This window comes from Eublepharis macularius, chromosome 3 (assembly GCF_028583425.1).
Source record: "Eublepharis macularius isolate TG4126 chromosome 3, MPM_Emac_v1.0, whole genome shotgun sequence".
In the NCBI taxonomy this organism is placed as follows: Eukaryota; Metazoa; Chordata; class Lepidosauria; order Squamata; family Eublepharidae; genus Eublepharis; species Eublepharis macularius.
Window position 1 is genome coordinate 98,627,383 of NC_072792.1, and position 25,257 is coordinate 98,652,639.

At 42.2% G+C, this 25,257-nt stretch overlaps 1 protein-coding gene across 3 annotated transcripts in view; it reads right to left on the minus strand.

The window, feature by feature from the left end:
• The window catches only part of IFNAR2 (interferon alpha and beta receptor subunit 2), a 36,522-nt gene extending 11,427 nt beyond the window's left edge, over positions 1–25,095 (minus strand). Inside the window, exons 1-6 of one of the 3 annotated variants that reach the window (XM_054973730.1) lie at positions 24,761–25,095; positions 23,102–23,201; positions 12,784–12,825; positions 11,357–11,480; positions 8,471–8,521; positions 438–595 (exon numbers count right to left, since the gene is read on the minus strand). In XM_054973730.1, the coding sequence (XP_054829705.1) occupies positions 438–595; positions 8,471–8,521; positions 11,357–11,480; positions 12,784–12,825; positions 23,102–23,144 (418 nt within the window). In that variant the 5' untranslated portion in view covers positions 23,145–23,201; positions 24,761–25,095. Of the gene's footprint in view, positions 1–437; positions 596–8,470; positions 8,522–11,356; positions 11,481–12,783; positions 12,826–14,484; positions 14,780–21,419; positions 21,569–23,101; positions 23,202–24,760 lie in introns of those variants that run through there. The other 2 variants (XM_054973732.1, XM_054973731.1) reach the window with 2 other exon arrangements.
• Positions 25,096–25,257: the final 162 nt, after the last annotated feature.

A 25,257-nucleotide genomic window follows, 5' to 3' on the forward strand; every position in this document is an offset into this window, starting at 1 on the left:
TGTAGGATGCATTTTGGTGTACTGTACGAGGTAGTGGTGAACTCCCTCATTCCTTCACAGCAATCCTAATCCAAATCAGGGCCTTGTTCATTCAAAGATCTCTTGAGCATCCTGTTTGGCTTGGCCCTCAATTCTCTAAAAAGAAAGGCCGTACAGGAGTAAATACAAAGACCACAAGTACAGGCATCTGTGAGAGCAAATCCAAAACATGACAGTACAATAAAAACACAATAATAAAATTATAGAACAGCAAATTGTTAATCACGATACCCAAATTTCATTTTGCCTAACTGGAGGACATCCCTAAAGGTGACAGAGGAAGTTTTACAGCCTATATAATACATGTTGTCCTTCAAGCAGCAACAATATTTGCAGTGATGTTCATAAACACAGGGCTGGAAAATGCCTCAGAAACCAATACAAAACAAACAACTTACTATCTGTGTATGGAATGAACGTGCAGACTGAACAATTTGCCGCATATTCTGGGAACGTTTTCACTAGTATTATATATGTCTTGCAAGGATCTGTAAACTCATCTGTCAGGTTACAAAATGAATGTGTGATATTGGAGCACTCCTTGATGTTCCTATAGCTTTAAAAAGAAACAAGACAGAATAAAGAATTATTTTTCCAGCTGAATATAGAGCAGTAAGTGAAAAGAACACGCAGATTGCAGCAACATTGGGAACCGGTCAAGCGGGTACATACATACAAACAAAAAACAGAATATATAGCAAAGAAGTATAAACTACGGGATATTTCTCCCCTCCATCCCTGTACTTACTTACATTAAAATAAATGGTCTATTTTACTATTAATTATTCTTAGTTTCTTTAAAATTTTCAGCTACATAATCAAAGAAAGCTTTCATTTTTTTCTGAAATTCTCGGATTGGTCTATTATGAATATAAGTAGTTAATTTAGCCATTGACACATGTTCATACAATTTATTCACCCATTAAGTCCTTTGGCAGACTTGAATAAACTGAAACCATATTCTACACTGAAACCATATTCTTAATAGTCCATCCCTCAAATATGAGTGCCATCTTGTCTTTGAATAATTTTTATTTATTTCTTAATCCATCAATAATTATAAATTCCTTCTTTGGTATCATCTCCAATGTTTTATGTCTTCTGTTTGGATCTGTGATCTTGTCTGATATCCAAACTAATATAGCCATATGGTGGTACAGTTTAGTATGTGAGGCTCATCCCTTACTGGCACCCTCCTCTGATTGCCATCCTGCCAGCTCTCCCAGCTGATGTCCTCCAGCCTCAGATGGGCAGGGAAGGGGGTTACACCACCTTGTTCCTTCTCCTGCCCTGGGAGTCACAACTCTCTTCTACTGCCTCTCCCTCCAATTCACCCTTGTGGTCAGAATTTTAGAGTTTGGATCAATCTGAACCCAAACCCATAACATAGAACCAACTCTGGCCTAAAATGGAACTTCCAAAAGCTCTCACTTTGGTTCATGTACACTCAGAGCTGGCAGAAGTCTGCAGCAGCCCCCCTTGACACAAACCAGGCATGGGCCATAAAAGAGCATTAAATTGGGAAAAGGTATGCAGCTTTGACATATAAGACTGACAGAAAGAGGCCCAAGCCATGATATAAGGGTTAAAGTTCCTCTCTGACCTCTTTAGCCAATCAGAGCAGGACAGTTCTTTAGGCTTCATGAGTTATGCTGAATCATGCTGACTCTTCAATAAGAGCATCCATACAGTGAAACTCACGTGAGCAGAAACTGTTTAAGATAAAGGCTATTTCAGGCACAAGGACAAGGAACACCTGAAGAGCCAAAGAACTGGTTCAAGCCTATAGGCCAACAGGTCCATGTGACCACCTATGTCAGAAGGGCCACTGACCAATCAGAAGGCTAGGGACCACTCTATAAAAGAAGTGACCATGGAGCTGGTCCTCACCACTCCTTGGGAAGACACAAGGCTTTTGTGTCTGCCAACTGGTGGCCATTAAGTTTCCTCTTGGGAACCCATAAAGACCCATTTTGGTCCAGGGGCTTTCCAGGAGGTAAGTCAGAAGGCTTTCTGTGGGATTAGTAACTTTGCTATAAGGCTTTAATGTGCTATTTGCTGATAGGTTAAGAATTAATATAAGTATAGGTTAAGGATTAAGTAATTTAGGATTGGATAAGGATTTTTGTCATAGCATTACAGTAAGGATTGCTTAGGGTTTTTATATTATTAAGGATAAGTATTCTGTTGGTTCTCTTTTCTTTATTACATAAGGTCTATAGGTTATAACATTGTAGACTGCATGCTTGTATTTCTGTAACCATTACCAGTCTTGCCCTGCATTTGTAACATCTAAGGGCAGACTGACCTAGTGACATTTGATCTTGACATTAAGTGTAACATTCCAATGTAATATTTTATCAGTCAAAATAAACCTTGAGACTAGTTAAGATTATTCACGTCACTAGGACAGACTAGCAAGAGGGAAGGCGAGGATAGGTTAAGGGTTTCCTCCATTCGCACCTCACAAGCCTTGGTAAGTGGCTCTCCAGAACAAACAAACTGAGGGGCTGCCGGGGGAGACCCAGAAGGAGAGAGAGAAGGAGGGGCCCCTCCCCCCATTTTCACAACACCCCTCAGCCTTCACATGAGCCTGACTTTAAAGACCTCCCCTTGCCCCACCTCCCAGGCGCCTCGCCTAGTCTCCACCCAGCCTTCTTGACTGGCCGCGCTCCCAACCTATCTGATGGGAGGGGCGGGTAGACTCTGCAATTGCCGGGTCCCACCCACTCCATTCCAACCTAGGGCAGGGCATTTGGTCTGCTCTTTGCCTGGATCACCCCCGTTGCTTTTGGATCCTCTCCAGTGGCTCCTTTGGCATCTTAGGGCCTGTACTTGCCTGGCTCAAGCTGCTGGCAATCCCCTGGGGACCTGGCTGAGGTGGAGCTGCCTGGGAAACTGCAGGAAAAGGGTGAGTCAGCTGGGTGGCTGCAGGCTGTTCCCCAGGGCTGTGCCTGGGTGTCGGCTACTGCTGGCCTGATGGTGGAGGCATGGGACTCTGTAGAGGCATCTGCAGCTGAGGTATTGCCAGAGGAGGTTCTAGAGAGCCTGAAGATGGGGCCTGCTGCTGCAGGGAGGGAGGGGATGCGCAGGAGGATGGCATTGCCAGACGTATTTCCAGGCCACTGTTCCTATTGGTTACTGGAGCCATGCTCTCATAGACTCTTCTGTTGCTGGGTGGGTTTTTCCTCCTCTCTCTTGCAAGGAATTGTAAGAGGAATAAGTCCTTTGACCACCAGAAGACTGCCACCTCCAGGGTCTGGAATGTCACCACCCATGTTTTTAGATTTACATCTCAAACTTTAAGGTCTACAAACATTTTTTAAAACTACTGAGATTGAAAAGTTTATGCAGTCTGTACCGTACACGACTTTAGGGGTGTGCAATCTGGATTTGTGATTCAGGAAAAAAGTTGGATCTAGCTAATCTGGCTATATCTGACTTTCCCAAATCAAATTAGAGGTTCTAGGATCCAATCCGGGAACCCAGATCCAGACCCCTGGATAAATTTGGGAAACATGGCTTCAGCCTCTGGCTGGTTCCATCCTGGTCTTCTCCTGCTTCTTTTCCAAGCGGGAAGGGGGAGGAAGGAGTGAGGTAGAGGCAGGGATGGGGGAGTGAGTGACCAATTCATGTAGGAGCTCTCCTGGTCTGCCTGTGAGTGGCACTGGTTCCGTTGGGCTAAGTTGCAACAGTGTCCCTTGCTTCAGTTTGGTGTGGGTAGAATTCTGTTTTGATACAATTCTCTGGATTGCTGTTGGTCCCCTTGTTTCTCTTTGATTCGGGGGAGATTCCATCCATTCCCTTACTTCATTTTAGTTCTGTTGGGCTTCCTCTTGCATTTAAGAATGTACCTCTGGCTACTGGCAACCATGCCCCTGTGTGTTTCTGCCTAAGCGTCTGCCTGGAAATGTTTTCCCCACAGAAAACAATGGAGAGTGGCTAGGGAACCTTGTTCGGGGGCCTACAGAATCATGCAAACCTTTGCCTTCCTGTTACTAATGTAATAAAAAAATATAATATAAAAGCATGAATTGGTAAAACATGGATATGGTATGAAATCAGATCCATGCAGTGAACTCCTATAGTGTACGAATCTGAAATTCAAGTTAACAGTGTTATAAGCGTGCAGAGGTAAGAATTATTCTTGTATCTACTCTTTGCTCTAACAATGCCATCAAGTTCACTTGCTAATGGCCAAAACCACATCTATCATAGTCAAGTGCTTGGGCATGATCTTGGATCCAGCCTGCTCAACAGATTGGTTCTGCTGCTAGGAGTGCCTTCTTTCAGTTACATTTGACTCATAAGCTTGTCCCTTATTTAGACTCTGCCAACCTAACCATGCTGTTACACGTTGCTGTAATCTCCAGGCTGGATTAGTGCAATGTGCTCTATATTAGGCTGCCTTGGCAGATTATCTTGGAAGCATTAGTTGGTATAAAATCTAGCCGCAAGACTCCTGTCTGGGGTCTGCCAATGGGAGCATATAACTTCAATGCTGCATCAACTGTACTGGTTACCTATTTGCTTCCAATTCAAAGTGCTGATTATTACCCTTCATGGCCTGGGGTCCTCATCAAACTGCATGTGTGCACCAGTTATGTTCTCCAGATAGCCTTCTCATCTGATATCCTCACACAGGACTGTCCATAGAACAGCAAGCAAGGGCATGGTGGATTCAGTCTTTTGGAATGGTCTACTAGAGTGGGTGTGAAGGGTGCCATCATTTACTGCATTTAGGAAGATGTGTGAAGTGGTTTAAATTCAGAATGTGTGAAGTGTTGTTAACCTGTGTACTGTTTTACCTTGTTTTTGGACTGTTTTCCTGTTCTGGTGCCCTTTCACGTCATCGTTGCTCTGTTAGCTCCCTTGAGTCCAAGGAGTTAAGGCAGGATAGAAATATTTTAAATAAATAAATAGCTTGACATCCTAGAATCAATTTGTAATAAGGGGAAAAATCTGGAAGCGCAAAATAAAACTCGTGATCAGATTACTTAAAATTTGCATTAGCAGACAAATATGGGGCAAAGTAATCCAGTCAAGGATTTTATTTTTATTTCCAGATGTTTTAACATTATAAAAGTCCTTGGACCATAAAAAACCCTCAAAAACTATCTTGTCATGTCTGTGTATATCCATGCCATGTCTGTTTGTTCTGTCACTGATGCCACAGTGTCTTGAATGTCTAATGTCTAACTTGCTGTATTCTCTCAGTAGTCATGTTCTTTTCATGTTATAACTGCTATTCCTCCAGCCAGGATGGGCCTTGTGTTATCTCACATAACTATGTATCTCCAAGCTAGAAACAACCTTGGAGACTCCAGGAGCTTGTCTTTGTTACTTGCCCAGATGCTGGGAATTCAGTATTGTGTACTCGCTGCTTAGCCATAACTATAATGGGTTCTCACAGAAACAGTGTAACCCTGCGCGCCAAAACGTAGCCGTTGCTGGAATGCAGGAAAACTCAAGTATAATATTGACCTGTTGCTTTGAATTGTCACTTCTACCAAGCTCTGTGATGGAGTTTAGACCTGAATTTTAAAATCCTCAATAAAGCCTTTTCTATTGGAGAGGGACTGAGGGATCTGCCTGCCAGGAATTGACATATCTTCTCTCAGAGGTCCCTAATCATAATATCAGTCAAGAGTATGGCATTATCCATGTGCATAGGCTATATGCTAAAGAGACTGTTTTCCTAGGGTCAAATTATGTTATCTTAGGAATCTGTGTACTTTAATAGCAAACATATCTGTAGGAACCTCCAGTTTTGAGCAAGGCCATCCAAATGGAGAAGAAGGAGGCTAATTTAGAAACTCTGCAGTGGTGGACATACATTAGAATGATCTTTCCTTGGGGGAAGATGAATTTAAATGGATTCTTGATTGCCTTTTAGGAGTTTCTGGTTGGTATGACTGTGCTCCAGTCCATTCACCAGTCAATTAATGGAACAGGGAAATGATGAGAGTTGTTGGCATGATTGCTTCCATGCAACCTTCTGCCTTCCTGTTTAGCCTATGTTAACACAATAACTTAAGGAGACAAACAGGATGGTAGATACCTAGAAGTGAAATGGAGGAAACATGCAGTGAATATGACCCAACACAGGCTAAAGCAAACACTCGTGCCTGTTTTGTACTGATGATGGCAGTAAAGCAGTCTTACATCTCTTCTGGCACTGTTTGTTTAAAGCTCTTCAGCAGAAATGGTCCAGGTGGTGGACTTTTGAAACTGACCTCTGATGATATAAGCCACCTTGAAGTCAATGGACCAAAGGTGTGATAAAAATGCAATAAACAGAGGAAAAAACTGGAAGGGATGAAAGGGAATTAAAATATATTCAAGGGGATCAATGAGTTTCCTCTAGATATTTCTCCAAAACAGATATGGAGCCCCATTCTTGCTCTGTAGCCCAGAGTGGCAGGAAGAGGGGCTTCAGCCTTCCTTCTCTCCTACCCTACACCCTTTTAGTGACTAAATAAAGCTAGAGGCACCTGAGTGTCCCACTGCAGAGAACCCTGTGATTTTGGAGTCACTGAAAGGGCTCCAGGTGGAAGAGAGGGAAGGCTGAAGTCTCTCCTGCTGCCCTGCCAGGTTTTGGAGCAGAACGGGGGCAGAATGTACTTTTAAGGGTGAGTCCTTGGTAATGTCTCTGATGCATGTTGAGTTGGGCTTTTCCCCAACCTGACTTGTGACAGACATCTCATGTAATGAGACCATCAGATTCTCTCCTGGGCTGGGGCATGGCCATTTGGGATGTAAAGAAGGTCCTGGCAGTTGCTCCATGGCTGGGAATCACTCTTCTGTCAAAGACCAGCAGAAGCATACTTTTTAAAAGAAGGTATGTAAAGATAGTTCATTTGGACTGGCTTTTTGGGATCATCTGATCAGCACGTAGAAACAGCATCACTTTTTATGTTCTGGTGTGCGCTCCCAAGCCATCAGCATTGTGTAGTTTTAAGATCATAAGTAAATATCATTTTGCTGTTCATGTTCAGAGATGAAAATGGTCCACATTACTTATTTTATATATTTATCATTTAGCTTTATAACCTGTCTTACTTTCATAGAATCATAGAGTTGGAAGGGATCTCCAGGGTTATCTAGTCCAACCTCCAGCACAATGCAGGGAATTCACAACTACCCCCCCCCCACCCAGTGGACCCCCCCCCCCCTGTTCTGTGCCCAGAAGATGGCAAAACACCATCAGAATCCCTAGCTAAACTGGCCTGGGGAAAATTGCTACCTGACCCCAAGGTGATGATTGTCATTACCCTGAGCATGTAAGAAGGGGCCATGAGAAATAAGCATTGATATAACCCTTCCTGCCTTCCCTCTCATGATCTGCCTAGGTTCACAGAATAAGCATTGCTGTCAGACAGCCATCTAGCCTCTGCTTAAAAACCTCCAAAGAAGAATCCACACCTCCTGAGGAAGTCTGTTCCACTGAGGGACTGCCCTAACTGTCAGGAAGTTCTTCCTAATGTTTAGCTGAAAACTCTTTTGATTTAATTTCAACCCATTGGTTCTGGTCCGACCTTCTGGGGCAATGGAAAACAACTCTGTGCCATCCTATATATGACAGCCCATCAAGTACTTGAAGATGGTTATATCATCTCTCAGTCATCTCCTCTCCAGGCTAAACATTCCAAGCTCCTTCAACCTTTCCTCATAAGATTTGGTCTCCGGACCCCTCACCATCTTCATTGCCCAACTCTGGACACATTCCAGCTTGTCTAGATCCTTCTTAAATTATGGTGCCCAATTTAAGGCAAAGTCTAACTAGTGTACAGTGATGCCATCAGTTTACATGATCTGGACACTATACTTCTGTTGATACAGCCCAAAATCGTATTTGCCTTTTTAGCTACCACATCATACTGCTGACTCATGTTCAATATACGGTGTACTAAGACCTCTAGATCCTTTTCACACATACTATTGCCAAGACAAGTCTCCCCCATCCTATAATTATGCATTTGATTTCTCCTACCTAAATGCAGAACTTTACATTTATCTCTGTTGAAATTCATTTTATTTGTTTTAGCCCAGTTTTCCAGCCTGTCAAGATCATCCTGTATCCTAACTCTGTCTTCGAACATATTTGCTACCTCTTCTAATTTAGTATCATTTGCAAATTTAATAAATATTCCTTTGCATACTGGGAGTCAGTAACAAAAGAAAAAGTCACAGAACAGAGTAAAACTGAATCAGATTCAATGACGTTTCCATACCTGAGATACACAACGCCATGCAGTGATGTTTAGGCAGACCATTGATGTTTAAATTCATGGGATTCATCCACATATACAAACTTTAAGTGATTACACAGGACAGTAAGTAGCTGAAAGCTATTTACTGGATGTTCTATTCTATAGTTTTCAAGGACAGACTCAAATATAAACCTGTTTCTAAAATACTGCTTACTTACTCATGCTTGTTGTTGGATTGTTCAACCGGTTCCGATGTAGGAAGGCAACCACTAGAGAGAAGCAAATGCATATTATATGATTGATCTGCTTGATCAAGTGACTCTTCTCTGCTGAGGAACTTTTGAAAACAAAATGCTCAGTCAGTGACACTTCCAATACATTAAATTTATGCAAGAGAACCAATTACTCCCACATCAACCAGTGTTTGCTTGCATCTTTTGAAGTCTGCGTGGACTCTACTTCCTTATGAACTACAAATTTTATCTTCACAATCCATTGGCTCTTTTTAGCACTGCTTGTGAAACAGAATTCTTTCTCAGTTCACAAATGGGAGGTTGACTTGATCTGAACTATAGACAATGATAACTGGCAGTCTACTAGGATATGCAGCACCTCCTTATCTATCAGTAGTGATGAGGCAAGATATGGAAACAGGTATAAACTCACATAGTTACGTGAATCTTGCCTAGAAAAAGCAATGGCAATTTGGTTCCCCTTTAGCACATATGTTGAGTCCATACAAGCAGATGAGCACATTCTCATTAAATACAGTATTTACTAACTTGAATTTTTATTTTTCTTCTCACTTGATCACTTATTTTTGGTTTTTATGTCCATCATATTTTGTCATTTTTCATTCATCCCTGCGACTCTTACTTTCATTATAGCCTGTTTTATTAAAGGGTTTTTTTGTATACTGATTGTCTTCTTGCCTTAAACAAATATGTGTGTCAAATGTTTCACTAGGAATCTTTGCTTAACTTTTCAAATGTTAGCATATCTGGTAAATAACTTACTGATTGATGGATGTTATTATATTTGTCAGGGCTTGCAGCAGCAGCCGCCACTGGGCAGGGCACCAGTATGGCCGGCCCTGGCGCCAAAGGGGTGCCAGGGAAGCTGCAGGACCCTGCCCTGTGGAAGGAGGGGCGGTATACCTCACCCAGACTCCCTCTCAGTCCACTCACTGGCCTGCTCAACCTGCACCACTCACCCCCTTTGATCTCCACCATCTCCTACTCACCTCCTCTCACTCTGTTCCCCTCCAACTCCACGCCATCACTCCTACTCAACCCACCTCACCCTGTGGGTGTGCTTCCCTTTTATCCCTTCAGCCTAGCCATGCTCCACCTGCCAATCACGCCCTCCTACTGCCTTCCACCCATGGCCCTAGCTGGCCTAGGCAGCTGCACCTGTGCTCGTTTGGCTGGAAGCACTGGGTAGGTCCACCTGTGCCTCGTTGGCTGGCTGTCCAGACTCCCTGGCTGAGCTGACGGCTGAAGGCAGGCACAGCTGAGCCTCCCTGGCTGGCTGTCCATCTCCTCCCACAGAATGCCTCAGGCACCTGGAGCTGCTTAGCTCCTAGCATCCCCTGGGCTAGGTTAGTGCTTTCCAGCTGGGCTGCAGGCTGGGGCATGGCTCTGAGCTGCTGAGGCTGCTTCTCCGCCCTGGCTGTTAAGGTTTCAGCTTGGCCTGCTGCTGGCTGCCGGTCCCCACTGTCTTGGCCCTCTCCGTCTACTCTAGCCCCCTCTGGGTTGCCCCCAGCCTCCTTACCTGGCCCCCTGGACTCCCACTGGAGGGTGGGGCTGGCTGGCCTCCACCTGCACCTTCTAACCCTCTGAGGATTGGGTGCCTCTTCCCTTCCCCCTGTGGCTGGCTGGGGCTTGGGTGTCTCTTCCCTTCCCCCTGTGGCCGGCTGGTGCTGGGCCTGGCTGTCTTCTGAGGCAACTGGGCTGCTGCCTCCCGGGGGTCTCCCGTTCTTTTCTCCAAGTAAGTCCGGGGGCTGGGCTGTAGACCCCTGACAATATTTTGTTTTCATTTCCCATGATCAGCTTATTGACTGAATTTTTTTAAATCATCTGTCCAGTGAGAAAGGTGAATTAACAACAATAGTAATAGATTACAGTATCCTTTTGATGAAATCAACAGTCTACATATCTAATTCTGAACATGGCTCCATGGAGGCAAGTAAAACCCCACCTCCACCTCACAAAGAAGAGTATTATCTGTGCTAGTGAATTCCACATTTCACACCAAGTGAGCAGATGAGACGGGGGAGGAGGCCTGGAAACTGCTACTCCATCCACTCCCATGTGAACCACAAAACAGTGATGATGCGTGTAGGCAGAGGAACAGTGGGAGGTGTTGAGGGGCAATGGAATCTAGCAGAGGGAGGATCAGATCCCACCCACCCCCAAATCTTGCAGTCTCCTAGTTGTAATTTTATATCTTTTGATAATCTGTGTTTATTTTATTCTTTTCATTTACACAGTAATATAAAACTTACAATTGCAGACCAATCCACATTTCAATGTCCTAATGTCCCTCATGTGTCCTGTTGACAGATATGTTTTAGGAATTCCATGCTCAGAACTTAAGGCTCAGGTATGCAAGGACCTGAGATGGACTGGGGTCATTACATGGGGACAAGGGATGGGGCTTAAGCCTTTCCTCTGACTGGCCTGAAATGATTCCAGGAAGCTGCTAATTGCCCCACCAGGGAAACATATATGAAACCCATCAATACATTTAAGTTTCCCCAGAGGGGCACATGATCACACTGTGATTGTTTCAGGTTTAGAAAATGATAAAGGAAGCATTATTAAACCTCCTCTCTCCACACACCACTATCAAATCCAAATTGGGCCCCTGCACACCTGGAAATTTAGTCATAAGCGCATAATTCTCAAATAAATTGTGATAGATAAGACTGGAGCAGAAACATGGAGGAGACACCAGCACTTTGTAATGTGTAAAACAACCTTTATTCTATTTGTGTATCTTCTCTGTTTCCATGCAGCAGTTTGTTTCAGAAACTTAAGCAGATATATCTAAACCTTTTCATAATTTGCAAAATGGGGATATATATTACAAAAAATACAAACCCCGAACTCAGATACATCACACTATAGTAGGTTGGTGCTTGTGTATTATTTCCACCTTCCCATGATAAAATATACTCAAAATTCATTGATTTCATTGTCAGGCTGAGCGTTGATAAAGATGTTCCTAATGGGACAAAATGGCAGTTACTAACCTTGGAAAGAATTGGAAACTACAAATTTGACTCATCATGCATAATTAATAGTTGCACACTCTGGGCACCTCCCCCTGACCCGAGCAAAATATAATGTAGTCATGGCAGTGAATGTCACACTGCTTTACTTCATACTAATTGGACTGAAAGCACAAATATAAGGTGTTGGCATCCAGATTTTTTTAAAAAGAAAGACCACAGAGATCTCCCTGTAAACAAAGAACTACAACAAGTTTTCCTTCCATTGCTCATGCCCAACTTTCATTTTCCAGACTTTTCTCTTTTTGAAAAAAAAAATGTATTTTGAAGTGTCACAGGTAATTTAAAACAAAAGATTTTTCTTAATGTCGAAAAATTGCTTCAGGAAGGAAAAAATGATGGCAAACTGTTGCAAATGGGAAGAATGGTCCAGGCTGGGAATGAAGATAAGCATGCCTGGCCAAAATAAAAAATATAATAAAAATATAAAAATAGGAAATATAATTCACTGAGTCACCATGTTTTTTGGTAGACACTGGCAGCTGCCCAGAATCTCATGACCAAGGCTCCAGGCTGAAGCTCAGCTAGGAGAGGTGTACCATTCTTCCAAACTTTCTGGAATTTTGGGGGAGGATAGGCCGGATGAGTGTGTGTCTGAGGTAATGCGTCCAACTGTTTTGATTTCCCCAGTAGCACAAGGGCATAAACACTCATAAAATGGGATACATGATATCACCCTTCTAACAAAACTGATGGAAGAACATTGAGACAGGCTTGAGAATCACTAAATTAGCTAAATAATTTGGAAACACCAATTTCTTGTTCTTAAGGTGATGATATTTTGTTCCACTGAAATTATGTACACTTGTACATTTCCTTAGTTGCCTATTTAAACAACAGCAAAATTACTTAAGATATTTTGTAAATATCATTGAAATGAGTGCTTGTCAGCGTCCTTGTGAGAGCACTCGTTTTTTTTTCATGGACCTGCTATGAATTCTAAAAGGATGGAATCCACAGCACATTTTGGAAGGCACGCAAGACAGTTCGATATCAGAGCGTATTTGAAGGAAGGTGAACAGTCTCTGCAGGTTTAGCTATGTGTTTTTTTAAAAATCTGTGCATTAATTTTTATCTGTTTAATGGACATCTATGTTTTGTGTTCTACAGCTTGTAACTGCACTGCCTTGAGAAGGCAGAATATAAATATCTTAAATTTAAAAAAATTGCAAGAATATTTATCCCAACTATAGTTCTTTCTAAGCAAGATCTCTAAAGTTGTTTGAAAACACTTACCAAGTGTGCTGTATAAAACCGATGTCATAGTACTGATGTATACTGTAAATTAAAATGAAAAATTATCTTTTAGAAAAAAATTATTTTTAGAAAAAAGTATCTTTTAGAAAAAAATACAGTTAAATATGTAAGACAGTTAATAACTGTGTGTACACAGTAGGAATATACCTTCTACCGAACAAAGTGTTCTAGCCCTCATGTTATAACAGAAGAGTTTGAAAATGGTATAATGAAGGGAACCTTGGACAGAGAGCAGCCCTGTCATCTTGTGAGTGAAGGGTTTACATACCCTGTTTTTTCCCCATCACTTCTCTTCTTGCCCACCCAATTGGTATATTTTACAAAGCTCTACACTTTGCTCCTTCCTGGCAATCTCAATTTCCTTCAATATTCAGGTTTCTATATGCAGTACTATAAGAATAGGTTATGTAAAATAAACATCATGGTTAACTGAATAATTTATTCTGTGAGCACCAGTTTCTTTCAGGCAGACTTTGGATTTCTTTTTGACCCTATGTTTTAACTGGTTCTGATGATATCAGAGAGAAAAACCCTCCAATTAAATTCATATCTTATTATAAGTGAATTATGTGGAACTTTGTTCTATCATGTATTTTTTCTCTAAGAAAATTAGAAACATTTCTGAGCTAAATTATTCTCGCTGGTTTTGACAGCGGTTGGAGTTTTCCAATGTCTGTGCAGTATATCATTGAGGGCTGGATATATTCTAGGTGATAAAATCCTCATTGCTTCTTCTTGGGTCTGGTTTTCCTCCATACTTCTCCCTTTCATCTGTGCTTCCTCTTTCTCTAACTCAGATAAAGTTCAGTCATGATGAATCAGTCTAGCAGAAACAACCTATACTGCAATCACCCACTGTGGCCCAGGTGCCCTGACCTCTCCCTCTCATTAGGCTTTAAAAAACTATCCATGCTATTTCATTGCAGACTGCATGTACTACAAATTGTACCCAAAAGTAGTTGGGATGCACATTTGAGTGTTCTCCTCACTGAAAAGTATGCAGTGTGGATACTTCAAGACTATACCCACAGTATTCCTTCTAAAAGGAGGCACAAATGATCACACACTAAAAAGCTGACGTACTGCACATGTAACTTTCTAGACTATGATTTAACCACATCCTCCTTTTTCATTCTCATATTCTTTTAATAACAAGAAGTTTACTGCAAAACTGTGGTGAAGTGCAGCTGCATGAAAACAACTGGAAATGAGACTTCAGACCTATTCTACAGCGACTGTCTCCACCCCCTCGGCAGATCCTGGATGCATGGGAAGGAGGGAGGTCTCTCTCTTCCTTGTTCCGTGGGGGCAAACTTCGGCCACCAGCTAAGCCTCTACGAGGCAGCTGGGAAGGGGCTGCATTTCATCTTCATCTCCCCAAAGGTTCTGTCAATTTCACCTCCCCTTTGAGAAGGCAAAGATGAAATTGATAAATCCTCTGAGGAACGATCTCTGCAGGCTCTGTGTACAGAGGTAGCCACTTCCAAGCTAACATTGCATCTCCCTGCACTTGAGCATCCTTGTATAAGATGTCTCATGTAGAGAGACTCTTGGAGAGGAAACCACCAAGGAAGAATGGGATTACTATGCATGAGAAACTAATGGCAAACCACTTCTGCTCGTCTTTTTCCTTTAACACTGTGTGGAAGGGTTAGCTATTTCAGAAGGGAAAGGGACTACCTGCCATGACTGAACCCTTTGAAGGCTCAACTTGTCCTTGGCTAATGTCTGCTTGGATCTTGATGAATACGTGGCATGTAAGGCCGAAGCCACAGTCAGGACAGCACTGAAAGTGCTATAGTTGTCTATAGAAAAGATAGCTTCCTTCATATCCTGGGAAAGGGTCTCCAGAGTTCTTCTCTCTCTGCATCTTACTTGCCATTTCACAGACAACAAAGGCTTTGAATAGAAACAATGAAATGAGTTCCTCCCAAAATGCATTGCATCACCTGCCATATTCATGTCCAAATTTATCCTTTTGTTTCTGTGCACGGAGAAGGAAAAAAATCCGCTTATTTGATTAAAATATGGAAGTGTATCATATAAATAGAGAGTGAGGTCCCACAAAGCTGTTGTGATCCAGACTTTCCCCACAGGGGGCTTGATCCGATGTTCAGCTGCTTTGTGTATACTGGATGGTACAATCGAAAAAAACTGTGGCTCCCCAAAATAAACAAATACATGGACTGCTCTCCACAAGCCAAACGCAACTGAGGTCAGGAATGTGTTGACTATATCATCTGAGCGGGATGTTATTTGTATGCTCAATGAGAAGGCAATGCAAACGCCACTCTTGCTGGCCAGAGGGGGGAAGATTTTCAGGAATTGTCCTCCATTATCAGTATCTGGAGCAATGAGACCAATCCACATCCACTGAAAATGCAGGAGCAGTTTGACAATCCCGAGGTATTGTTGCTCCTTTACTGGAAACTTCTGGTGAGGAAAAGGGAACTGAGCTGGATCATAAAGAATGTGGGGGACAAACCCATATCTGACCTAGGGAGGAAAGGAAGAGATTGGAGCAAAATCCCAGTCCTTGTGACCCGTTCTTTGCAATGACCCCCAGGCTCTACGGAGCAGCCATTTTTGCACTTTATAGCGCCAAAAGCTCACAAAACACAATCCTCCCCCTAAACCATTGATCCATCTAGTTTTCGCTCAGTTACACTACATGCAAACACACAAACTCATAACAATGGATCCTGAAGAAAGCACATGTCAGTGGATGCTCAGGAAATTGGCTGGAGAAAGGTAGTGGGAGGAGGCGGCAGCATTAAAAATAATAACAAGGCACTTACATCTGAGTAGACCTGTTTTCAAAAACAATCCTGCTTGCCCACAGCAAAAGAAAACTTACGGAACTTACGCTGCCACCACTACCCCACTATCCTTTTGCCAGCCGTTTTCCTGTGCACAGGATTGAGACAGGTTTGATAAGATTAGTACACTTTACATATTAGAACAGAATCGTGTCATTTGAAGAAGTTTCTAATAAAAGAAACTTTCCAGTACTGTCAAGTGATAAGTGTCAATGCAGAGACAAAAAAATTTGAAAGAATATTGAATGAACCAGAGAAATAGAGGAAGTTTGTGTTGACTATATGTTACTAAAGGAAAGAAAGAAGCGGTGGATTTATTAAGTAAAATGGGGGAAAGATCTAAAGATTCAGATCCAAGAAGAGGTTTGGTTAGATCTGTATAAAGTAGGGTTGCCAGGTCCCCTTAACCTCTCAATGAGAGACGAGGAGCCAGATGTTACTTTTCTGGTACTTTGGGCTCTTCCTTGCACAAAAGGGTAGTGGGATCTTGATGAGATTTTTGATGGGATCTTTGAATCTTTGCTCTTGATCCTTATCCATCCTGGTTGCTTGAAAGGAGTTATAAATCAAACTCTGACTCAAGGCACCTTTCCTTAGCCACTAAAAGAGGTGGCTACCCTTCCAATACTTAAAAAAAAAAGCACTGGGTGATAACTGGTCACTTCATACTTCTCCACTCAGTCTTTAATTTGTCCATTCTGTGCAAGATGATGGAGACAGGGATTGCAGAACAACTCCAGGTGTTCCTGAATGACTGGTTAAGACCCATTTCAGACTGAAAATGGGTAAGACTGGCAGCTTCCCTGTACAGACTCATTCTCAACTGTTGCTCCTACCTTGTGGAATTGGCGTGCCAATGGAGGTCAGGAAGATCCCCTCACTTCTTCAATTCTATTATTAAAACTTAGTGTGGCATAGTGGTTAGATAATGAACTACTACCTGGACAATTCAGGTTCAGATCCCATTGGGGGAAAGGAGGAGTATATATGAAGTAATTACATAGAAAAAAGAGGTGATGGGAAAGACTGTGACTGGAGGTCTGCTGCCCATTAGAGGGAAAAGATGACCTTGATAGACCATTGGTCAGTCAGTAAAGGTCAGATTCCAGTGTCAGCAACTCTGTATCCTTCCTTCAAGAGGGATCACCCTATTTTGGATTTTCAAAGGGGAAGTGAAATTGACAGCGCTTTCGGGGAGGCAAAGGTGAAATTAACAAACCTTCCGAGGAGTGATTTCCTCCTGCTTTGTCTTTTTAAACTATGTTTCCCGGCTAACATTGTGTCTCCCTATACGTGAACATCCCCGTGTAAGATGTCTTGTATAGAAAAACTCATAATGTGGTGAACATGCATCATTTATTATTCTTTTGTGAAAATATGGTTTTGTATTGTTTCAAGAAACCTCTGTATCTGTTGGAAAGAAGAGAAAAGCAAAGAAGAGGAGGCAAAATCTCTCTTAGTGTTCTTAAAGACAATTTTCTGCTACCAGTATTATAATTTGATGCCCAATGCCAGTGCAGAAGAAGCCCACAATTTAGAGAGCCTAAGAGCAGCAGAACTCAGCAAGAACTTCCTTAAGGCATTAAAGGTTCAGAGGGTTGTCCCAAAGAAAACTAAGATAATCCCTTCTCCACATGATTCTTACCAGTGGAATTTTGTAGACGCCCAGCAGATTGGAAACCTCTGCTTCACTGACATGGCATACACTGGCCACTCTCACAAAACTTTGCTATTCCTCTTGTACTTGCTCTCTCACTGAAATTAATAGCTGGAACAGGGGTAGAAAGTCTTTTATAGGTTGCAAAAAATGCAAAATATCTGTGAAGATGCTGTGTACCAGCATATAAATCGGGGGGTGGGGGTGGTGTCTGAGAATTGTACTTGGGCAGACATAGTTGAACAAGCCAAATCCAGTGGTGCTGCCACAATCTCAGGGATTTGCCTTGGAGTCAACTAATAGCTGTGCAGGTCTAGGATGTGATGACAACATAAATCACACCTCTTGATTTCTCCTACTCTACTGGTCCCAGAAGTGCTGCCAGTGCCTTCTTGGTTGCTTGTCCAGAGATCTGTTCCCAGGTGCCAAGTAAAATGCTCTGGTGTGCCACTGTCAGCACATGGGCTGGGATTGCCTATCCTAGAGCTACTGTGTTCCCCAGCAGGAGCAGAATTAATTCAGATATCTCTCTGCAAACAGAAAATGAGCAAAGCAAATAAAGAAATGGGTAGGACCTGTCTCCCCACTGTGTTAAGCTTTCTGTCTACATGGAAGAACTCCAAAGGGACACCCAGAGCTGGAATCCACCTCCCATAGCTTGAAGAGGTGCAGTCCATTCTGCCATTCAGCTACAATCATACAAAAATGTGTGCATGTGAAGAAGTGTGTACACAGCTGGAAGAGCTTCTGTAGTTTCAACTGCCAGCAACTTATACAGGTGAAGAAACAAACTACTTTCAATTTTAAACTGGCTTGTCAGCTCAACTATGAAATATGTACCTTGAATATTGCATGCAACTAGTTCTCCAAGTGGCATAGGTATAACTGTTTAGTATTGCAACTTAGGCTGCAATCCTATACATGCTTAAGAGTAACATACTACAGACAGTAGGGGAGCACACAGCACTTACTTCTAAGTAAACACTATAAAGTTGGGCTGTACACTGATTTGCTGTGACTTGCAGTACCGTTCTCAGCCTATTAATTTCAGTAGATGCTAGGCCAAACTACATGATTTGATTTCAGACAATTAAGGTCTGTGCTTCCTGGATCTGATTCACTTTCTCTGCAGCTTTACAGTAACTGCAGAAAATGGCATTTTCATAGCGCAATCCTGAGAGTGCTACTTTCCTGAGAGTAAGCCTTATTGAATGGACTTGAATATGATTCTGAGTAGACCTCCTTAGGATTTCTCTCTCCATGTCTGTGGGAGCCCAATTTGCTCCAGACAGTGGTGTTGGAGGGAGGGAGGAATCCTGCCTTCTCCCCTGTGCTGTTTTCCTGAGCCAGAACAGTTCAGGGGGAATTAGTTGTCCAGTTTGGGTTGTTGTTGTTTTTTAAATAATGTTAATTGATTTTCAAACGCAACATAAAAAATACCATCTCAGCTACAGACATAACTTTCAAAGTTACATAAGGGACTAGAGAAAGAAAAACATATGTGATAAAAAAGATAGGAATTAAAAAAAGGAAAAGAAAGAAAACAGGCAATATTGAATCAACCTATTAATGGAGGACTTTTAAACTTTATCTTGTACTATATAGAACTAAGAAAGGAAATTTAATGGCATTTTTTCCTTTTTTCTAGAACATTACCATGTATGCTACAAATCTAATCTCTTTTCCACAGTTTGAGGAAGGGTTGAGATAAATGTTGGTGTTGAGTACTTTTCTGATTAGTATATGCAGGGTTTTGGGCTGTTTAGGCTGTTTTGGGCTGGATTGGGGCCAAAGTGGCCTGGACTGGGTCAGTGCTGAGCAGGAGAGGGTTCCCCTGCTTGGCTCTGACCAGATTCGGTCCTTTTGGCCCCAATCCTGGTCCAAAAGGCCCCAAATGGCCACTTTCGGCCATTCGGGTTATTTTCTGCTGGGATCGGGGCCAGAACTGCCGGGATCTGGTCAGTGCCAGGTGGGGGAACCCTCCCCTGCCCAGCACTGATCTGGTCCAGGCTGTTTCGGCCATGATCCGGGCCCAAATGGCCATTTCCTGCCCTTTGGGGCCCTTTTTGGCTGGGGTCAGGACCAAAACTGCTAGGATTGGGTCAGTGCCTGGTGGAGGACCCCTCCCCTGCCCGGCACCAACCCAATCCGGGCCATTTTGGGCCTGTTTTGGCTTGGATTGTGGGCAAAACGGCCCTGATCAGCCCACTGCCAGGTGGGGAAACACTCCCCCATCTGGCAGCAGCCGAATCCTGGCCCTTTTGGCCCAATCAAGGGGTGTGGCATATGTTAATGAGTTATGCTAATGAGTTCCTGCAGTTCTTTTTCTACAAAATGACCCCTGAGTATATGTAATAAAGTCTTGCCACATTTTATAAAAATCCAACATTCTAGTATTATCTTTGACATCTTTGAGTTGGTATGTCAATTTTTCCACCGTTGCAATTTGTCGTAATTCAGAGTACCAAAGTTGCACTGATAATCATTCTGCTGACTTCCAGCACCTTGCTATATACCCTTACGCGGTGCCATCAGCATGAACACTATCAGCCCTTTTCAGATTTGTTCCACCAATTGTTAATATGGCCAATGCTCGTGCGGCATAGATAACTTGACGTGTGATATTTCCCATTTCTATCAATATTTTTTCCAGAATCTTTACACTACCAGACATGACCACCACATATGAATATAGACGCCTTGCTGACCACAATTTCTCCAACAGTTTACATTATTTGTGGTGTTTATTCTGGCAAGACGTACTGGGGTGATATAGGTAAAGGTGCAATCTCCAATCACCTGTGCAATCACCAAGTCATTACTGACCCATAGGAGGACGTAACATCACAACATTTTCTTGGCAGACTTTTTGTTATGGGGTGCTTTACCACTGCCTTCCCCAGTCATCTACACTTTACCCCCAGGAAACTGGGTACTCATTTTACCGACCTTGGAAGGATGGAAGTCTGAATCAACCTTGAGCCAGCTACTTGAACTCGGCTTCCGCCAGGATCAAACTCAGGTCATGAGCAGAGCTTGGACTGCAGTACTGCAGCTTACCACTCTGTGCCACGGGGGTAATATACCATTGGTGTAATAACTTCAAAGTATTTTCCCTGAGGGCTATTGACACTGTTTTCCTTGTTTGAGTTATCCATAATTTCTCCCATACAGTTTGTTCTATTTTTATGTATCGTTTCCCCAAATTGTTTTCAGTCCATTTAAAGTACTTGTATCTATTTCAACTAAATATGAATATATTTTGGAAGTTATTCCTTTTGTGCTATACATGTGTTGCATTAAGATGTGTTCAAATTTTGTCATCTTTCTAGTCACAGTTTGCTTTACTATAGAATTAACTATTAGATAATATAATTGATGCAGAAGGATCCAATTCATTAAGATTCCTTGCAACTTTTCTTTTAATTGTGCTACAGTGAAGGAGTTTCATTTTCATAAAGATCATTCTTTAAATCCATTTTTCTTTCCATTTAGTATATTCTTCTATTTTAACTATTTGAAAAAAAGTTGGGGTGCAGTATGAATGGAATTAATGGGGATATTTCTGGAATTAATTTGTTCTTCCATTTGTTTCAAAATTTTAATGTGGTATATAAAAAAGGATTCTCAACCCATTTTATCTCTCTTACTTTTTCTCCTCCAAAGGTATTTTTTTCCAATTAATTTCAAGTGCTCCTTATTTACTTCCATGCCCACCTATATCTTATCAGAGGTAGCCTCCAGATATGCTGTCAATGTTTTCAATTGGTTTGCCTCATAATATTTACTTATACTATACTAACCTTGTACTAGTTGCCCAGTTTTGGAGCTGCATGTACAGGGTGCGATGAAGCTACTGTGTGGCTCTAGGCAAAATGAGTTGCCTGGGTCTAACTTGTTAAAAATGACATTGTGTTGTTTGACACTTAGAAGGGTGTAACTCAGCTTGATGGTGGTAGAGAGTGCCCTCAAGTCAAGAGTTGACTTACCCTTGATGGGGTTTTCATGGCAAGATACTAACAAAGGTAGTTTGCCACTGCCTGCCTTTGCAGCCCTGGTCTTTGTTGGAGGTCTCCCATCCAATTACTAACCAAGGACAACCCTGCTTAGCTTCTAAGATCTGTCAAGATCAGGCTCACCTGGGGTATCGTCAGGGCATAACTCAGCTCAGGATGGAAATATTGATCTACTTCATAGCATCAGATTCATCAGACGGACAAGACTTTGGAAGTTCACAAGCCATTTGGAAAATAAGATACATTCATTTGATTTCAGATACTGTTATTTCCTGTAAGGAAAAAAGACCCACAAGTGACTAACATTACTTTATTAGAATGTATCTTTTTTTCTTTTGTATCTGCCCTCGAGAATGTGAACTAAACCTCCATGCAGACTTAAGCAGACAACTTTATAAGCAGGGTCATAAACAGGAACAGGAAATTTGGCAAGCACATCCAGTTGCAGAATTTGATTAAAGTCAGCTAAAATGCTTAAAAATAAAACAGAGTACCGAATCATTCACTATTCATCAGTAAATCCTCATATATCCAGTTTAGATGTAGTAAAGCAGCTTTGTTGGGGTCTCCAAACAGGAATGGGGACATGGCTCTGATTGAAAGGAAGGAGTTCTCCCCCTCTTGCCATTTCTGTTACTGAAAGTCTAATCTAGGTAGCAAAAAAAGATAAGTGCATATCATTTTTCTCTGGGACGGAAGGCAGCATGGTATAACCCAAATCAGATCTCAGAAGCTAAGCAGGACCAGTAATTGGATGGGGGATCACCAAGAAAGACCTTGCAGAGAAAGGCAATGGAAAACCACCTCTGCTTCTTATTTGCCTTGAAAGCCCTTTATTGGGGTCACCATAAGTCAGCTGTGACTTGACTGTACATATGTATGTACATTCTTCTCTAGCCAGTCTCAAAGAAACCTGGGAGAGTGTTTTTTTATTAGGGTTATGGTGTGTGAAAAAGTGTTAAAATATTTACCTTAGTTCTATGGCCCTGACTCAGTCTTGTGGGTCCCCATACAAACTAAGGAAAAAATGCACCACCCCTTTAAAAAAGGCTTATTATTTACCAAGCGATGTTATCTCCAAGCCATGGAAAGTTTCAATTCCCATTTCCATACATTAAGCTTCTGTTAAAGGGAGAGGACATTTTTTGGCTAGGTTGTTGGCAACTCTGCCTATGGCTGACATTTTTGCCCCTCAATTACATGTTTAGGATTCCAGTCATTCACAATATTAGGTCCAGTTTGGTTCTTAACCTTATCTAAGTTTCTTCTATCACAAATACCTGAATGAATATGTCTCAAATAACCATTATCTTTTATTAATGTCCTCACGTCACAGTGCATAGTTTAAACTTTCAAGCTGGACAATGAAATCAGTGGGTTTAAAATGAAATAACTTGGCATATGGTTCCTCTTCCCCTCCATTTTAAGAAAGCTACATGCTGTAGACTTTGGGGCTCTTCCACCACATTCTTTAACATTTTTCTTTACTTCCACTTTCCGTAGTTTATCTAGTGTGACTAAGAGTTCTTGGGAACTTACAAGCTTGCTCTCACTATTTTGTGATTTTATTTTGGTTGGTCTGAATAAAAACATATTTCAGGATGACTAATTTTAGATCCCCCACCCCCATAGATCAATATGACTACCTACAATTTTTGTACAAGATATACTATTTATATAAATGAAAAAGAAACATTTTTCATGTTTCCCCCATAAGAAAGTCATGCTTTTATTTATGCTGTATGGTGGTATAAGAAGATATGGATTCAAACAAAATATAAAACTTGAGACTAGACTTAACTCACCAAATTTGTAGACGTGCAGTGGTCCCATGAAAAATGCCTTCATAATTTAAAACCAGATCCTACTGATATTCAAGTGCTGATAGTAGTTCTGCATCTGCAACTATACCAAGTGAAATTACGCTCAGATAATGATGACTTTGGATGGGCAACAATACAGCATAAAATAACTTCCATAACATGATCTTAATAACTGCCAGGCTTGGAGTGCTACTGCCCACTCACTATACCTTGAGATTTTCCTGGAAAGGCTGTTTCTGCTTAAAAGGGCTTATCAAAATTGCTTTACAGTGGACTCCATTTGTAGGGATCAGGGAATATTTCATCTTTCAACGTCAAATATTGAAATATCTACTAAAAACAGACTGAATGAAAAGACCTGCTTTTAAATTCAGTTTAAATCAAAGTTTTGAAACACTTCACAACGTACGTGAACCAGATATGCAGTTAGTCATTCACAAAAAGCTGTCATTGCCTCTGTGAAAGACAAACAGAAAACTGTTTACTGCTTGCCATAAGATTTATGGAAACAAAACAAAATGGGCCTCTGCCCAATCAGCCGGAGGTATAGTGAACAAGCAAGGAAGCCTGTAGCCACCACCATTTCCCCCCAGTGACAGGAAAGGATTTTCTTTTTTTTAAAAAAATGGTAATTGGCATATTGCCATAACAATACAGGTTACACAAAACTACTTTCTACTGATTCAGACCATTGGTCTATCAAAGAATACTGTCTTCTTTGACTGATGACTTGATTCTCAGTGAGAAAGGTGGGCTCTAAATAATAACCTGTTCTTACATTTTTTAAGTAAAAGTACATTTATTGTATTTAGCCATAGGCTATTACAAATCACAAATAGCAGAAAGTATAAACAGAAACATGAATGATTAAACTTAATATAACAAAGTCAGAACAATATAGATTGAAACGAGTTCCTCTGAATTGCTGGCTTTCATGTAAAAAAACAGTCTCTAGCCTTTTTCACTACACTATTAAAACAGCAACACCACCACATAGTAAACTAGCAAAGCCTGGAAAAAGCCCTCCAGAGGCAGAAGGTCAGGGAGGGAATGGAGAGAAAATGGCAGTTGGCTGAGGAAAGTGCACAGTTTACAAAATACCCTTGTGGATGCTTCATTACACAAATGCCTCTCTACATTTACAGCAGCAATGACAGAAAATGGAAATTCCTTGGTGCGAGAATGCATCCAAAGGGCTATCAATCTGTAGAGAAAACTTCAGCAAAAACTGTTCTGTTTGTACCAGCGTGCATGACATCAGCTAGCCTACCTGGCATACCTTTTTAAAAAGCCACAAGAAGTAGCTGACTGAGACATCATTCAAAAAAAGGTTCAAGCTTGCCCACGGGTTCAAATGAAGATCTGCAATGGCCCAGGAGACTGGAACTGTCTCCCTGCTACACTGAGAAATCGCGACAGGCTGGACTGGAGCACCAGCCAGGCTTTTCCCTACCACTCTGTAAGCTGGAAAAGACCGCTTGTCTACCGGAGAATCACAAATGTAAAAGCCGAGCTTTGGCCTGCAATCGCGACAGGCCCAGGGAATTTCCTAAGGCGCAACCCACGACGGTCTCTTAGCCCCCGCGTCTATCCTGCTGCCTGGAGGCTTGGATCTTTGCCCCTTTGCGCCCAGATACTTACCTGGACTCAGGCGAGCCCTCAGCCCTCGCCTGGGCCGCAGCGGCGAATTCCGAGGCTCCTGGCAGCCCTCTTCTCGGCGCACCACCATCGGTTAGTTGGTTGACTCGGCAGCAACTCCGCGGGTGAAAACGAAAGCAAAGGGACACGGGAGGAATGATCTCGCCTGCTGCCTGGCTGGAAATCCCCCTCGAAAAGGGAGGCGATGGAGTGAGCCAACAGCCTATTTCCCTGTCCCCGCCAGCAAGCAGGCAAAACTGTTTCGACAAAAAGTGGAGGCAAGATCGCCTGGTCCTGCTGCGCTACGGTCCCCATCAGGATCAGCCCTCCCGGCTTTTTTTAAGTGGCCCAAATTCCACTCTAAAATGGCGTCGGCGGCAGAAGTCAGACCGTAGCCCCAGTGAAACGTTGTTTGGAATATAAGATTTCCATGGCGCTTCCGGATGGAGCCACCACTAACATTTTAGTCTCCTTTGTTGCATAGTGATTCACTTTTCATA